The sequence below is a fragment of the Lontra canadensis genome, unplaced genomic scaffold (assembly GCF_010015895.1).
Source record: "Lontra canadensis isolate GAN:19392208 unplaced genomic scaffold, GSC_riverotter_1.0 scaffold58, whole genome shotgun sequence".
NCBI lineage: Eukaryota > Metazoa > Chordata > Mammalia > Carnivora > Mustelidae > Lontra > Lontra canadensis.
In genome coordinates, this window is record NW_022631052.1 from 12,677,662 (window position 1) to 12,695,701 (window position 18,040).

The 18,040-nt window shown below is 49.9% G+C and overlaps 1 protein-coding gene across 1 annotated transcript in view; it reads left to right on the plus strand.

Annotated features, from left to right (window-relative positions):
- The first annotated feature begins 10,987 nt into the window (after nucleotides 1-10,987).
- The window catches only part of LOC116878511 (transmembrane protein 132B-like), a 76,803-nt gene continuing 69,750 nt past the window's right edge, over nucleotides 10,988-18,040 (plus strand). Inside the window, 1 exon segment of the mRNA XM_032876106.1 lies at nucleotides 10,988-11,078. Coding sequence (XP_032731997.1) covers nucleotides 10,988-11,078 — 91 coding nt within the window.

Below are 18,040 nucleotides of genomic sequence, written 5' to 3' on the forward strand. Positions count from 1 at the left end.
CCTCTGCAGAAGCAGGGACGGGATCTGGTGTGTGAGAAGCAGTGCGGAAGAGAGGTCATAGGCACGGGCTCTGGAACTGGACTGCCTTGTTTTGAAATTGGCTCAGCCTGTGTTTTAGTGACTCCATGAGGTCAGGGTTGCTTTTCTGCAGTTCTCTGGACCAGTCCCTCAAGGCAGCAAGATGGCACCCATCACACCAGCCATCTGTCCACTGTCTCAGTAGGGAAAAGTTGAGATGGGGAGAGAGTGCACCTGCTGCATCTGCCCCTTTTCATCAGGAAGTCCAAAGCTTGTCATATGGCCAGGCACCTGCAGAAAAGCCTGGGACAGCAGGTGTCTGTCATGGACCTGGCAGGATGTAGGGGTGTGTAAATGGCTTTTTATCATCCATTACCAGGTCCACCATAAGTTACTTACTTCTCCCTGTGCCTGAGTTCCCTGATCTGGAATATGGGGATAATAAAACTACGTGCTGTGTGGTGACCTCATGAAGATTTAATGACACTATCTGTGTACAAAGCTGAGAACAGAATTCCTATACAATGAGCAAGAAGAGCTCAGTAAATATGGGTTTTGCCATAGACACTATGAGAGATTGGCTCCATGAGTGAATTAAAGAACTACTGGGTAGGTTCACAAAGGGAATCTGGAAGTTGCTCCTTCCATTCTTGTCCAGAGACAAAGTCAGCTGGAGAAGCCTGTGGGAAACTGGGTGATGGGGCTCAGCAGTGAGATCCCCCAAATGTTCAACACTCAGCTCCACCAGAATCAACCCAACGCATGATTGCTTTGGTGATCCCCTGCCCGCCCGGAGACTGTTCTCCGCACAAGCACGGAGTGGGTCCCCCGTCGGCTTTCTCCATCAGTCCTCACCACCCCCAGACACAGAAGGGGTCAGAGAACGTCCCACAGAAGGTGCAGACAGAGGGCGGACGCCCACCAGCCAGTGGCTGGCCAAGCGCCTTCTCGGCAGATGACTTTACCGTTACTAGACCCATTTTACAGATGATATGTTTTTCGCTGATGATAAACTTACAAACAAAAGCGACCATTTGGGAGTGAATATTTGAAAGGTATTCTCCGTTAAAGCTGGAAAAGATAACGAACTTTTTCAAAACGAAGCGTTCTCTCCTTCGGGTGCGTTCCTGATTTGCTCACGTGTTTATTCCCTCATTCGTTCCTGCATCGTGACCTTGAGAAAGGACATTTTCAGTTTTCCCTGTGTGGGGGTCCTGATCCTAGGCTTCCAGGAATGCTGTATGTTAACCCTCACCAGGGCCAAGATGACTGCTTGAAGCCTCAAAGCCGGGGCTCTATTTCTACCCCGAGCACATATTGTGAATCTGCTACATTTAAAAAAGAAGAAGGAGAAGAAGAAGAAGGAGAAGAAGAAGAAGGAGAAAGAAGAAGAAGAAGAAGAAGAAGAAGAAGAAGAAGCAGCAGCACTCCAAATATAAAGATGAGATAAAAGTCCTATAGATGGGCACATACTCAAAACACAAGATAAGGCCTGTAACTTTCTGGGATGTCCCTGGGCATGACAATTGGTAACTCTTCATGTAAAAACCACCTGTCACTCTCTGCCAGATGTTCCTTGACCATTCTCTTTTGGGGAAGATGTTTATCCCGGGCAGCTGTCCTAACTCGAGCTTGACTAAAACTCTTTTCCTTCTCTTTAAAACTAAAGAAAAAAAAAAAAGGTTTATTCCTTTCACATCAACCACCTGAATGGACTTTTGTAGAAAGACTCAATGGTATATAAGACGTAGCCATGTGCCCAAGAATTCCATTCTTCCCAGGGACAAGAATTCCACTCTTCCCAGCACGAAGAAAAATCACTGTGGGAATCAACATATGAACTTACCAAAGGCAGGCTATCTGTGTGGACGTAGGAATATTCCCATCGTCTACAGAGAACAAGAGGCCACCTTGCTTCTACAAGAAAGGGCCAAATTCAACTTGTTTGCTGACTCAGGAGTTCCAGGGGAGACATCTGAACCCGGCTGCTCCTGGAGGGCACAGAGAGAGGGATGAAGGAGGCAGAACCCTCCAGACAGGCAGGCAGCAGGTGTCACAAACAGGGGAATGTCATTCCAGGCTGGAATCTTGGGGTTCACAGAGAGGCCTCGGCGGGGTCCAAGCACCATCCACACAGTCTCAGAGGCTGCAGCCTGGAGACTGGTTCCCAGGGTGGGAATGGTGGGCAGAGTCCGATCCCAAGGGCGGGAGCGTGGGGGACTCTTCAGGACCAGCTGTGGGCCAGCCAGGGTCATGTCCTCTCCGTGACCTCCTCTGCTGCTATCCCAGCATTCAATGGTGAACACTGCTTGCATGTTTCCTGTGCACCCTGGATAATGATTAGACATCCCTGCTCAGCGTTGATCTCCCTGCAGGACTAGGCCCACCCTGCCTCTCTCCTCCTCCTTCTAGTAGCAGCCTGATGGTTCAAGCTCACTGCCCACTCCCACTGCAGGTATCATGCGCCCAGGGTGAGGGGTGCTGACCCTTTCTGCCCACACGGGCCTGTGACCCAAACCTGGCCTGTTCACTCCCTGGAGTGACTGTTTTAGGTGAAACTGAAGAACGAGCCAGATTCCTGGTTCCAGCTGTACCTGAAGCCCGTCATCCCCAGACATTTCAGCTGTTTACTCAGTGTGACTTTGCTCTTGATTTTTGCATGTTTCATGTTGCTCTGTTTTGATGTTTGGAGCGGAAAGCACTGTTACTAATAAAGAATGCACCCAGGCCCCATCCGGCACCAGAGGAACAGAGAAGTCTAACACCGGTCTCCGCTCACCAGACAAGACGCTCGCTGCCTTCTGAGATCACCTGCAGTGATTTTCCCAGACACCGTTTCAAAGAGAAGTGATACTTTACAAGCAAAAACAAAAAACAAAAAACAAAACCCACAGTGCTTTTCTTACAAATGTCTTTGCAATCGTGTTCACCTCTTTCCACTTTCTCACGGGGACTCAGATGTTTACACCTATTTTTCCAATGTGCACAAAGAGCCTGTCCGGGACCCCCCAGGGAACCCCTGTCTACCTGTGGCGTGGTACTACAGTGCTTCCCCGTGTAAGTATTTCACTTAAGTCATCCCATAGTTCCAGAGACTTCCAACAACGCACCATCCACCCAAAGACTAGTCTTTGACTCTGTTCTTATTTGTGCGAGTTCTGAGGTTTATGCCTTAGAAGCAAATGTATGTTCCTTCATGGGGATCAGTTTCCATTCAGATCACATGACATTCTGAACGGAAGGACGGTAGACATCTTGCCATTTCGTACAATGGAGGCGCATGTGCGGGAGCGGTGGGAAGGCCCGTCATACCTCCATGTCAGTACTGAGTCCACCTGTGTAGGCCGTTGTGAGCTCTGTGCCAAGGAGAAGGCACCTGCCCGTGGCAGAAACCCCAGTGAGTAGCTCTGGCACGAAACACCTTCAACAACTTCTCTCATCACCTGACATTCTTCCAGAGGGGGAAAGGATATCGGCCCGGCTTCCAGGAAGATTGTAAGCTCAGCTCTCAGGGCGAAGACAGCCCCTCCTTCTCTCTTTGTGGTCCCATTCTCCTAAACGACACTGTTGTCTCATCCAAGTGGACAACTGAATCCGAGAGGGAGCTCAGAGCTGGGGAGGACTGCCAGAACATGTTGGCTCTCAACACCTGCTTCAGGAGGGGAAGGGAGCCATGGCTGCTTCTTCTGTGTGTGGAAACCGACACTCCCGTGGATTCACTGAACGACCCAGAGCTGACACAAAAGTCAAGGAGAGCACAAGCACCCTGGGCTTCTGTGTCTCCAAGCCACATACCAGCACCGCAGACTCAAGAGGGGAAAACAAAAACAAAAACAAAAACCCACAGCTCTGACGTGATGAGCATCTGGTATTTGCCAGGTCGTTACAGTGATATTCCATCCCACATAACCGCCAATAACACATGCACGGTGTTGCTTCTATTTCCATCTTCATTTTACACGCAACTCGGGATGGGCTGGAAGCTCGGAATGGTAAAGAAGACGGATGGACTGCCCAGGACCTCAGCTCCTGGGAATTCACTTGGAGAAAAACTGTCGGACACGAAGCCCGTTGAGGATGTTCTCTGGGGCGCTGGTTCTAACAGGGAAAAGTTAGAATGTCCCTGAGTGAGGGAGCCGCCTGGTGACCTGGGGTGTGATGGTGACGGTGGCTGCCAGAGCTGCCTGGGCCCCAGGGACTGGCTGGTGCAGAGTGCAGCGCCCGCTGGTTCGTGTGGGATGGGATGAGTGAGCAAGAATGAGCTTCTGACGCTCCAGCTGTTAAATGCTGGGGATCCCAGATAACATTTGTACACACGACTCTGACTCTGTAATATCAGGTTAAAGACAAAAACAAAAGTAAAATCTGGAACAAATATTAAAGATCATTAGTAGGGTTTTTTCGCGGATAAGAACAAGGAATTCCAAACTTTTTTTTTTTTTAATGTGTTCCAGAGTCGAAGGATTTGGTGGACACAGAGCCCCGAATGAGAGCGGGATTTCTCACCGATGGAGAAGCAGGTGCTAGGCGGACCAGACTGGACAGCCGGGAGCCCAGGCCCCCCAGTGCGGGGTTGGAGCTGGATGGAGAGGGACAGATGGACATCAAGATGCAGACAGACAGTAGGTAAAGAAAACACACTCTTTCTTTGTTTACATTGTTCAATTTTATTTTTTAACAGCTTTATTGGGGTGTAAGTGTTACACATGTGTTTGGACCAAGTCAGACAGACAGACAAAGACACCCATGGAGGAGGCCAGAAAGACAGAATAGTGGAGCCTGGGGGGCACGTAGAAAAATGGAGGGGAAGACAGTCAGGGAAACAAGGGGAAGGATGTCAGAGAGAGAGTATGTACGACGGCAAGTTTTGGGCTGCGACCCCTGCATTCTGGTGTCCTTTGTGACCCCCCTGAGGTGGTGGGGTCCGCGCGTTCCCACCCCAGCTCTGACCGCAAGGATCCTCTCTGATTCCTCTCTCAACGCCTCTCACTTACACGTCGGCAAAGCTCTGCCTAATTACAACCGTTACTCGTGTGCGTGAAAAAAATCTCCCTGTACATCTTGGGCTAAATTAAAATTTAATCAAACTTCAGATTGCCGCAGAACCGGTGAGCCCGTGACAGCTGCTGGGTGAAAACCCAAACCTGATTAGATGTCCATTGAGGGACAATCTCCCGAGGAAAGGTGTGGGGCTATTGAGACTCTAGTCCAGGATAACAACTGTATTTAAATATGAATACAGCCTTCTGTGTAGTTTTCTTAGGGACTGGCTGGAGCCTCTGTGGGTGACTGCCGTGGGCAGGGGGGCCTGGGCTGCGGGCTTGGGCTGATCCCTGGTACCAACAGAGGGATGGAAAGTGGAAGGACAGAAACCACAGGGAGGGAGGGAGAGAGACGGGAGAGGGGGCAGAGGAAAGGATGTCAGTGTAAAGAGATAGAAGCCACACAGGCTTACATGAAGGCAGAAAGGGACAGACACAGGCAGAGAGGAAGGCTTGTTGGCACACCAAGGAAAGACATCAAGGGCATCCGGATGGAGACACCAAGTGAGAAGCAAACTGAGCCAGGCCAGCAGCTCACGAGTCTGCAGCCAGAAGGCAGCCAGACCCAGAGCGGCAGACAGAGAGATCTACAGAGGCAGCAAGAAAGACAGAACAAAGGAACCGACAAATCTTACACCTCCCGAGTCAAGAGCTCTTTGCTCTGAACAAAGTCGACGGCCTTGCCGGTGGCTCCATGGCGGGAATGCGGTGTCGTCAGGGTCATTGACCCCCAGGCTTCTGGACCGTCCAGTCGAGGCTGCATGAACTCTGGCCAGTGGCTTCTATGGAAGGTCAAAGCCAGGAGGCCGGGGAGAGCGTCCCTCAGAGGGTCAGGGACCGTCCACTCGGTCTTATCCACCTGGGCTCCCTGGTGGCCACAGACACCGGAGGAACAGGTGCTGGAGGCCCCTGGAAGGGCAACGGCGAGGACTAGAGGGTGTGGCGGGTGCTTGGGACAGGCAGGCTCTCTTCCCACTTTGCATAGCTTATGGGCTGCCCGCAGCACATTGTCCCTGACATTACAAATGGAGAGAGGCAGAGAGACAGCCTGCCCGAGGTCAAGTCAGGAGATGCTGGACCTGGTTCTCAAACCCAGGAGATCATGCTCCTAAACTCTACACTGTTTGGCTTATCAATAAAATAGGGGCACCTGAGTGGCTCAGTGGGCTCAAGTTTCTGCCTTCGCTCGGGTCATGATCTCAGGGTCCTGGGATCGAGCCCCCATTGGGCTCTCTGCTCAGCAGGAAGCCTGCTTCCCTTCCTTCCTCTCTCTCTGCCTGCCTCTCTGCCTACTTGTGAACTCTGTCAAATAAATAAATTAAAATAAAATAAAATAAAATAAAATAATTTGCTAGCAATGCCTAAAACCCATTTAGTACTTGTTCTGTGGGGCCGCTGAGCCAAGCGCTTTCCACGGACTATCTCATTAGTCTGCAGAGAAAGAGCCCTTCCTGACTCTTTGCTTCCCTCCTTTATCTTTACACGTGACTCGTGCTATGTTTTGTGCACTCACAGCCATTTCAAAATTATTTATTCAGTTACTTGTTCACAATCTGTCTCACCCATTTAAATGAATCCTCTGCTTTCTGCTTTCCCAGGACGCTGATCCCATGAGGGGTTCTCTGCACCCAGATTTTCCCGTCCCCCATCGATAGAAAACAGACGAAATACACGACTTACCTGTACTCACAAAGAGCAGCGTGGGTAGGCACAAGACCGGGGTCATTGAGAGAAAGGGACAGCACAAAGGGAGCCCTACAGTTACCGCAGCTGAGCGTCTGAAGGCAGTTTGCAAGCGGCAGCTCGGGGAAGAAGAAACTGCACAGGACCCAGGAGTCAGGCTGAGCCAAGAGACAGAGAGGAAAGGTGAAAGCAGTTAAGGTAACGGGACTGGAAGAAAGAGGCCTGGGGAGAGTTCCAAACACCTGCAGAGAGGTCCCCTTTCTTCTCTGGCTCCGTGCTGTCTGTGCATGCATGGGCTGCAGTTCCCAAGACCAAGAAAAGCATCACCAAACGCCGGAAGCTGGACTGCTTCCCTGACTCACGTGAGGCTGGGTACAGTCCCCATGGAGGGACTGTATCACACTGTGTGTACTGGGTAGAGTCGTCCTTCACAATAGGACCAAATCAGCCCTACAACAGAGGACGCTCTGCACCCGCCTTCGTGAATCTTAAAAACAAGTTTCCAAAGAATAAATGATCTGCAAGTCATTTAACATCATGCTGGAAAAAAAGGCCAACACGGATTAAAAAAAAAAAAAAAAGTGCAGTGGGATCTGTGTCTCAACAGTGTAGAATTCACAAGGTCCAGGAGCCAATAAAAAACATTAAGCCTGAAAAAAAAAAGCATAAAAATATGAACCGTGGCCAGAAGAGAAAATCAATCAATAGAAACAGATCCAAAGATGAGCGAGATAATCAAATTAGCAAACAAGGACCTTAAAATAGTTAAAATAGCAAATAAGGACCTTAAAACAGTTAAAATAGTTACTGTTAATGTCAACTGTATGTTGGAGAATTTAAAGGAAAATAAAGAAAAGCATGGATATGACGAGGTGAGAAATTAAAGGTATAATAAAAGACTCCAACAGAAATTCAAGAGATGGAAAACACAGTATTTGTGTTGAAAAAATGCACCAGATGGGATTAACAGCAGATTACACACTTCAAGGGAAAATAATTTGACGACACAGCAGTAGAAAAATATTCAGAGTAAATATTCCAATCTGCTGTAGAAGCTCAGAAACAGCTTTTGTGTTAATACACAAACAAACAGGCATGGGTAGATTCCAATAAAACTTTATTTACAAAACCAAGCTGTGGGCCAGATTTAGCCCAACGTCTCCTTCCATGCTCCTCAAAACCGCTTCTCCTCAAAGCTTCCCAGCCTCAATCAGTTGCAACCCCAGCCTTTCTGTTTTCCAAGACAACAATCGTAGTGTCATCCTTCTCTTGTACCCGACGTGGAAATCACAACAAATCTTCTCAGATCTTCTTTCCAGACTGTGGCCGCTCTGTACCAACTGCACCACCAGGGCTAGCCCCTTGGATGAAGCTATCACCAGCTCTTGGCTCTCTGACCACAACCCTCCCCTAAGCAGTCCTGGCTTCTGCTCTAATTCCCTGTCAGGCTTCACTCCACAGAGCGGTCACGGCGAACCCACCAAAACGCCTGTCAGATCTGGCTCTTCTCAAAGCCCATCTCACTTACCCACAATATACGATTCTGGAAGGACTTATCAAAAGGCAAGAGCCTCTAGTATGACTCACCCACGTCCGACATAATCTTTCCCCACTATCTTACTTATTCCCGGCATCTCCCCATTTTCCCTTATCCTCACTGGCCTTTAACGTGTGGTTAGGCCATTGATGTTTTCCATTTACCCCTTCAACACCTGTCTCCTGGGCTCTGACTCAGTGTACCGTCCTATGCAGAGAATTCTGCGGTGAAAGCTCCTTCCCACACACTCTGTGTCCAAGACCCCGATATGTCTTTCCAGGGGAGGTTAACCTTGCGTCTTGACACCCACTGACCAACCCAAAATGCAGCTGTCATAGGAAAGATGGGAGGGCAATAAACATAAAGAAGAGAGGAAAGGGGGGAAAAGTAGAGGAAAAAAGGAGTGCATGAGGCTGAAGGTTCGTTCCTCAGAAGCCTGTGTGCATTTGGAAAGCCAAGTGCTGGGACTTGGTTTTCCCTGTCCATCTTTCTGCTGCTACTTTTTCGACAACTATTGCCTGAATGCCCGCCAGATGTCAAGCGGGCTCCTGGGGTGGTGAGGATGCAGAAGCATCGTGACGAACGTGAACTTCTATCTTGGGCCTAACACACATTCCTGCGAGGAGAGAGAACGTTAGCTGACAGATAAGTATAAGATGGCTGTCGCATGTGCAAAGGACAGGTGTGACCAGGCAGGTGGGGAGACCCCGGCAGCGAGTGCCACCCCACCCCAGCAAGAGATGACGTGGTTGGCTTAGGTGTTGGCGATGTCGAGGAAAGGCAGTGGTTGGATTCTGGACACATTCTGGAGGTCAGAGGCACAACGGCTTCCCGGACGGATGTGGTTAGAATGGTAGAAGCAGCGAGAAGGACTCCTAGATTAGTTTTCCAAGCAGCGGGGAGGACGGCAGCTCTGTCTGCTGAGGCAGGGAAGGGTCTGTCTGCCAACACAAAGAATGGAGCTGGAGGAACCTTCTGAACCCTAAAGTTACCAAAAGCTTAGCTCAGCGGACCCTTTACGAATTAGATTTCCAAAACCCCATGTTGCTGGAAGCGGTGATTAACAGGAATCCCACTGTATTGGAGGCTTGTTCTCGGAGTTACAAATGATGCCCTTTGAACTGGAGCTCGCACTGGAATCACCACGTAATCTGGCAGACTGGGAATGCAACACTTTGTTAATTGGCCAAGGAAGAAAGGGCGTCTGGAGCAACGCAGACGGCCTCTTTCCAAATGACTGTTGGGTGGATCATTACTCGAGAGGCACTTGCTGGTCTGATGCTACTGAAGGTCTGTGTGGCCCCCTGGGGGTGTGGTGACATCCAGGAGCCACGTCCCTGAAAGCAGTGGTGGACACCTAATGGAGACCATGGTCATCTTCATAGTGGGGTCAAGTTGTTCCTCATCACAGGAGAGAGCTGGGACTCAAGAGAGGTGGGGTTCTGACCAGCGCAGCCTCTACCTGGCCAGGTGTCCTCGACGCATTGTCTCTGAATCCGGAGAGCAAAAATATGACCTGGAAAACGTGCCCCCCCCCCATGCCTCAGTTTCCCTCGGGGGTGGAGTTTGACTGGATGATCTCCTGTGTTGCCATCCAAATCAAGTATCGTCTGCGAACTCTGTGCTATCGATACGTGCTGCATTGAGACAGGGACACACAGCCCAGTGTCGACAAGAGGCAGGAGGGTAAGTGAGTGATGCAGGGTGGAGGGGCAGGTGTAGACAGAGAGGGAACCATACAATCGGGGTAGCAGTTGTGGAGTCTGGGGCCAAGCTGCCTCTGGGGAGCATCGCCATCCCCATTTGGCAGATGGGGTCCATTTCAGGGGTGTCCAGAGTCTCGCCCCAGCTCACAGTCACCCATTCCTGGAGCCAACACAGAAGCTGTTGTCACCCCAGATGGCTTGGAGGACCCTAGGGCAACACTAAGTCCCTCGAGGTCCTTGGGAAGGCCGTCCGGAGCAGTAGAAATGGCACCTGGCAGGCCTGGCTCAGGTCATCCTTCTGCCTCCTGGAGTCTTAGGAAGACTTAGGAAAGCCTGGTGCGTGATGAGTTGGTTTGTTTCGCTTTTACAGAATAATTTTAATATGTGTCCTTATGGCTTTAAAAAAAATGTAAACACTTCTTTTGAAAATGACATAAAAGAAGGAAAAATGAAAGAAACAATGCTCAAAGAACACCAAAAAATATCATGATCATGGGCTCTTCTTAAGCTTCCTAACGACAGACAACGTGTCCCTTACGATTACATATCGATGGACGCGAGCCCTGACATCAGTATCCGCAGGTTCCTTATTTCCACGCGGAATGTTAAGTTCATGTTGGTACCGTCCGCCCAGCAACGTGGAGGCAGATGAGGCATCTTTCCTTCCTTAGCCTTCCTTCACGGCACTCAGGGCAGCCCCTTTTGGGATCTAGAGAGCTGGGCTAAGGGGTTAAAAACATGAACTGTTTAATTTAGGGCCGAATGGTTCTCCGATAGCTTTGGTTCTGAAAAGCATATGTTCTGTCCATGCTTTCCCCTGGAGGATGGTGGGCGTGGTTGTAGGAGGAGAAGGAGACATAGCAGGCATCGTAGAAACTCTGGCCGGAGGTCACAATCTTCCTCGGGAGATTCTGGCAGAATGTAGCTGGCCTGCCCCATGCTAAACTGCGGGGACAGGCAAAAGTCCGTCTCCATCCAGGAGATTGCACTGGAAGGGCTCGATGGCCTGCCTGGTGTTCCCTGGCCCCATGCACTGTCTGCTGCTCCACACGGGCTTAGAGGGCACAGCTGAGCTCCAGCTGTCGATGCCAAGTACTCATCTCCAAGCAGGACGCCGTTGAGCCGCGTTTCCCAGGTGCAAAGGGGGCCAAGGGAACCAAGCAGGCTGGCCAGGGGGTGCTGGCTGGGGGAGGGGGGGCGTGTTTTTGCCGTCTGTCTGATCACAAGCCTCCTGGGAACAGGACCCCACACCCTGTTTAAAAAACTCCCCTGGTGCCCACAGTGGTGCTGTGGACACCACAGAATAGGGTCAAATTTCTCCAGGAACCAGCCTTGGACCGGGATGAGCAAAGGATGGGGTAGGAGAAAAGTGAGTGATGGAGGCCCGTACCCTGGGCTCATTCCCACCTGAAGGGGGCACCACTGGGCTCTGCTCCACTGTCTGCCTGGGAGAGTCCCAGCCCAGGATTGCTCAACGTCCCATGCGTTCGCGACACGCCCTACATTTTAAGATAAAATATTCCCCCTGGTTTTCAATTGTCATCTCAAATCTTTAAAAGGAAGCAAAGCACAGCAAGGCCAACCGGCACCATCTCCCACCCTGTTTCTTGCTGCCCACGACTCCTAGTGCTACTTCCCCCACCTCCGGGCTCCCCTGCAGGGAGGGTGGGAATACCTGACTGTCACCAGCCAAGGTGACATTTTCCAGGGTGGCAGATCCCACCCCACCCCCAGGCCCACGGCGCCCCCTCCCTGGGTCTTTTCTAAAGGCCCAACTCCTTCTCTCAGGAAAGAACCAGCAGCTTCTTCAGCTGGGTCTCGATAAAGAAATGAAGGCACGACTACTCCACTCAAGGATGTGAGTGGTTTCGTCTGGTCTCTAATTGTGGGACAGAATACTTCCTCCGCCACCAAAGAAACCTCCCCCCAAAAGGCAGGAGACTTCTGTCTCTGGGTGGAATGCCCCTGCTGCCCTCACCAATGCCAAGAAATGAGGTTCCCTCATGCGTCCCGGCTCCCACCCTGGAGCCTGGCACACAGGCCCTCGGTCAGGTGTGTGGAAAGAATGACGGGCCAAATTTAATGGGACTTAACGTTAGATCAGTTTTCGTTTAAATGACCACATGCAACCAAGGGCCGCCCTATTGCGGAGCTCGGACGCTGTGGTCTCTCGGGCGGCACCTGCACACGCGTGTTCACGGCAGCATTGCTCACAGGTGGGGAGACAACCTAAAGGCAGATGTATGAGGGGATAAAAGATGGGACATATGGGAACAACATGTCCACGGAAGTTGTTCATCCCTAAGGAAAGGAAACCCTGCCCCCTTTGACAGCGTGGAAGGACCTGGAGGGCGTCCGCTCAGTGAAATAAGCCAGACACAGAAGGACAAGCGCCGCGTGCTCTCATTCACATGCAGAACCGAAATCAGTCGAACGCACAAAAGCAGAGAGTACACGGCGGTCGCTGGGGGCTGGAGGCTGGGGGCAATGGGAGATGCTGGTCAAGGGTACGAAGCTGCAGTTATGAATAAGACGGATACGTCCTGGGGCTCTAACGGACAGCGTGGCCAGGACAGTCAGCAACACTGTGCCGCACCCCGGAAAGCGGCTTAGAGAACAGACCTGAAGTGTTCCCACCACACGCACCTGTGAAACGGGACCTACGTGAGGTGATGTCAACTAGTTTATCCACAGCTCTGTGTGTCCTCACACCCCGATAAATCGGAAAACAGTATTTTTGCACAAATACATACATAAAGACCTAAAATGAGAAGAAAACCTGCTGCGTGGGAACCAAAAGCTGGCCTCTCGAAGCGTGGAAACAAGGTTCGGGGGAGCCTGCGGTGAGAGTAAGAAGAGAAGGAAGAGGGCTCGGGTCCTGACTTGTTTCCCTGAAGCTCCCCCCGTCACAGTGTTTTGTGATCAGCATCTCTTGCAGCGATTGGTTTTCGAAGCTCAGAAATTCCGCGTCAGATTCTTTGTCTTCTGTTAAATACAAGTAAAAAGGGGAATGTGGCGCTTAACAAGCTGGCAGCACAGTTCGACCTCCTTGCTGTAAAGTAGGGCGTCCCTGCTGTCCACTTCCCCGTGCACGACCCCCGTCTGAGCATGAGCGTGCACGTGGCTGTGTCCAGTAACGGACCTATAATCTCACCCATGGCCCCGCTGGGGGTGCCGCGGTTCTGACTTTTCCTTAGGTGGTTCAGAAGTTTAGCATGAGCGTGCATCGTTTCCCATAAAAACAACGAGGCCTTTCCAGAAAAAAAGCCGCCCATGGGTGTCCATCCAGCGGCAGGGCCGCGGCAGTGCTGGTGGAAAAAGGCTACGACTTTCCAGGCTGTGACAGGTGCGGCGCGGAGCGCAGGGTGGGGCTGACACCGCAGGGCACCTTCGTTCCTCACACTTGGGGAAACCGGGGCTCCCCGGGGAGTGAAGGGCTTGAGAAGGCAGGTGCACAGGGACCTTCCGAGGGAGGGGAGCGCGGGGCAGGGGTGGCCACAAGCTGGTCTGCGCGCGCCATCTAGTGGGCGCCCCGGGAATCTCCGCCCTGGGGCCCTCCTCAGGGCCGGGAGAAGCTCCGGCCCCTCAAAAGTGCGGTTGGTAAAGTGAAGCCGCTTAGGAAAAGGTGTCCTGGGCTCTGCACTAACCTATGCAAAAAAAAAAAAAAAATGGTGCCTTGTCATATGTCCTGCCGGCTCCCCCCAGGGGGCGGAGGGCACGATCATTTACCAGCTGCATCTAATCCTACTGGTCCGTGACCACAGCCCCCCGTTATGAAGTATTTCTGCTCTCACCGTGGCTCTCAAGTGTGTCCCCTTGGAGCACGCTGGTGCGCAGGGGAGAAGGAGCTGTTAACCTTTACCGGGCGCACGTCATGGGATAAGCACTGGGCAATGTTGTTGTCTCACCGTTGATCCTCCAAGGAACCCAGATCATTGTAGGGAATGCAGATTTCTCTCTACAGAGAAAGAAACTGAAGTTCCTCTGGTCCAAGAATGCCTCCTAGACCATGGGGCTCCAGGAGCAGGGCAGAAAGGGAGGATCTTAGCCCGTGTTCCCTGGTGCCGGGAAGGGCTTTCTCCTCCAGCACACCAGTACCCGGGAAGCCGGGCGGGAAGCCGGGTGCAGACTTTAAGCAGAATCCCAGAATTAAAGGAGATGGAGGTGGGATTTCAGAGCAGGTTGGGGTCGGTCTGTGCTCATGAACACCTGCACGTTTAGGCACCGCTTTGAGATAAATAATCTAGTTCACCTGGTACAAATAAAGGTGACTTTTCCTTTTCAAAAAGAAAATTACGTTCTCGGAGTGCAGCCTCTCTACTATTTTACCACCTTTAAGGGTGTGTGTAAAACAGAAGCAAATAAAAGTCTTCATGTAATGACTCTCCATTTTGCCATTCAGGGCTCATCAGCCAGTGAAAACAATTCCCGAGCAGAAGTCGTTGATGGATGTGTCCGTGAGATTGGTCATAAATATTAATGGTATTGACAGAGCCCTAAAAATGTGTCCCGTCACATTCCGGCGGCAACAGAAACACTCAGAATATTACACCGTTGTGTTTCGATGACTGACAGTCAACAGTTTCTTTCATTGACCTGCTTAGTGGTGTCTACGCTTTTCCTTTGTCTTCAGAAATTATCCATCGGTAAAGGTTTTCCCGAGTACACTCGGGTCAACTGAACAGAACTGAACGTCTCGGTGGGTTTTCCCTTCGCTTTCTCTACCCACTTGCACTCTGGCATGAATCCTTTCCCTTCCTCGATTTTCACTGTGCGCCAGGAAATGGCGTCACCTCAAAACGCCAAGCGAACATTTGTGGTACCGAGTTGGCCCAACGTCTTCGCGGGTGTTCACGTGCTGGGTTATTGGCTATGAGTGGCTGGATGGCCACAAAGATGGTTACCGCTGGTCGCTTGCACTGCACATTGACTGGGTGGCCTGAGGCCGAGGAGGGAAGCGAAGGAGCCGGTGTCAGTATGGCCGCGGAAGGCCTACCATGAGTTTGTAGATGAAAAAAACCACAAGGTGGTGCATGGCAAAACTACAGGCCCCACCTACAGGTTGTCCTCCATGTTTTACTCAGGACTTCTCCTTGAGTGCTGTCTGGGTTTTCTCGGTTCTTCTGGGGGGGCCGTGTGTGTGTGCATGTGTCTCACACACTGCATTTTTGTCCTGTTAAGGGGCACTCTTGCGGGGGGCGGGGCGATAGGAATTGTATATGCTTTTAACTACCCCGCTGCTAGAGCCAGCAAGGCTGATGGTCCAGTGGCATTGTGTGCTGCAGTGCCTCTCTTGCTCATGGGAAAATGTGCTCAGAAATGACAACCATCAGTGAGAGCTCCGAGACGGAGTGAGACCAACGCAGACAGTCTCTCTTTTTAATGCGTTCAGTTTTTAGCCTTTGTTTAGCCAGTTTTAGTTGGCCATGTGGCGGTATCTAAATCCCCTCCCCTGCCGAAAGGTGGTCTTTCTGGAATACCCTGCCTCCTGCTCTTAGAGTTCAGTAGCAGCTCTACACTTACTTTATTTTTCCCACATATGCTTTTTCTTTTGGGCTTGTGGGACGTTGCAAAAACAGGACAAAGAATCTCACGTATGCACCTCCAATGGTGGCATCTTCTGCGGCTGAAATACATTAAAACCGAGGAATTAATGGTGGTACCTGACAACTCCGCTACAGCCCTTACTCGGTCGGTTTTTGACTTTTTTTTTTAAACCCAAATTCATGTGTGTGGGGTTCTATACAGTTTAACCCCATACATAGATTCGTGTAAGCACTAGGAAACCAGATGCAGAATTCCCCCGCAGGTGGGAAAGATCATCCTGGTAGCACCCTTCTGCCCCTTCCCCTCCCCCCCATCTGTGCTCCTTCTCTGTGGTTCTCTCGTTGCAAAAATGGAATCTGAATGGAATCTTAGAGGATGCAACCTTTTCAGGTCAGTATTGACTTTTCAGTAAGCACACTGCCCTTCGTGCCCAGCCAGGTGGTTTCCTGCATCCGACCATTCCTTTGTATCACTGAGTGGTACCCCGCGGCATGGCCGTACCAGCGTCCACTCACCCATCCACCTGCTGAAGGACGCGTGGAAGGTTTCCAGTATTTTGCCAGTACCAATAAAGCTCCTCTAAGCATTGATATTCCTGCTTTTGTGGGAACACGTCTTTTCCTTTCTCGGGGGTACATGTCAAAGAGTGTGATGATTACCGGGTTGTAGGGTGAAGGAGGGTGGAGTTTCAGAAGAAACTTTGCAGAATGTTATCGACAAGAGCAATACCATTTACTTTCCCTTTAGCAGCCTAAGGGAGATCCAGTTTCTCTCCGTCCTTACCAGCCTTTGGCGATGTCCCAATTTTTAATTTTACGCATTCTAACAGGTGTACAGTTGTATCTCATTGTGGTTTGGGTTGACATTTCCCTGATGGGTAATGATGCTGGACATCTTTTCACGTGCTTGTCATCCATGTATCCTCCTTGATGAAATATCTGTGTTCACCCACGTTTTCTTGTAGGATTTACTGTTGTTGTTGCTGTTGTTTTCTGTTGAGTTTTGTGAGTTCTTTATCTATAAGGTCTCTTGCCCCAGAATGCTCCTCTTGGCTGATTTTTTTTTTTGGGGGGGGGTGTCTTTTTGCCATAAAGACTAACTTGTAGAGAGGCCTGACCTGCTTACCCTGCCTAAGTTGGTCCCCTCCTTTCTATTCTCACTCACTTCTTTTGGTATGGTTTTGGTTTGGTTTTGTGTCTAGTTTCTTCCGTTCAACACCAGTACAGTACTCATTGGAAATACTGTTGGGTTCATTTGTTCATCTTACGCTTAGACTTGTGATTTTTAGTCCTTTCTCAGCGTGTTGACATTTTTCCGGCATCCACAAGTGAAGACAATTCGAGAAGATGCGGAATTGTCACTCCTCATCCCACATGCCACGCCCCCAGCCCCACCCACTACAGGGAAATAGCACCGTGTCTGCTGCCTTATTGGTCCTTGTTGTCCTTCATGGCACAAAATCCAGCATTCACTTCATAATGGAATAATCTCAGGGCAAACCAGAAGAAATAAAACCACATCAATATTACCACATAAGCAGGGGCTTACATTAGGATGTTCTGGTCTTCAAGGAAGAGAATATAAAATGTGGCATTCAAACAATAAAGAATGTTACTATGTTTTGTGACAAGAAGACTGGAGATCAGGGGACTCAAATAGGGCATATGTGCATGAAACAAAGACACAGAACGGGAGAAGAACAAAATAGTAATAGTAGTTCTTTGTAGTGTATGCTTTCCAAGTTGTCAACAAGGACCTTGTATTTCTTTTCTAAGTTATTATTTTTTTTTCGTTTTGCAGTTATCATGGATTGACCTGCAGGTGTAGGAAATACAGCAGAGCGACCTCAAATACCATTCACCACGCTCCCGCCAATGGTACCATCTTATATAAATATTGCACAATATCACAACCAGGAAGTGGTTATTATTATTATTTATTAATATTAATAATTATTATTACATACTGACATTATTCAAATTTGGGTAGTTTCACATACATTCATGTGTGTGTTTTTGTGTATTTCGTTCTACATAATTTTTTCACCTGTACACATGTGTCTCATCGCCACCCCATGGAAGAACAGCCCATCTTTCCAACGCTCCCTCTGCCCTCCCATGTCCCTAACGCCTGGCCACCACCAATGTCTTCTCTTTCTCTGTAATTTTGTACCTTCAAAATGTTATATAAAGGGAATTATATAGAATGAGATATTTTGGGATCCCCATTGGGATTTGGGATGTGCCACTGATTACTCAACTCTTTCCCACTGAAGACATTTGAGTCATTTCCAGTTTTCGCGTTACAAATAAAGTCACTGTGAGTGTTCACAGGCAGGTTTTTGTATGTACGTTTGCATTTCCCTGGAACAAATGACCAAAAGTGCCATGTTGGATCCCATGGTGACTTGTATTACTTTTTGAACTGCACAACTAAAGTTAAAGAAAAAAAATTCCAAATATAAAGCAGGCATAAAAGTGAGGCATTATTCCGAGGATTGGGATCTA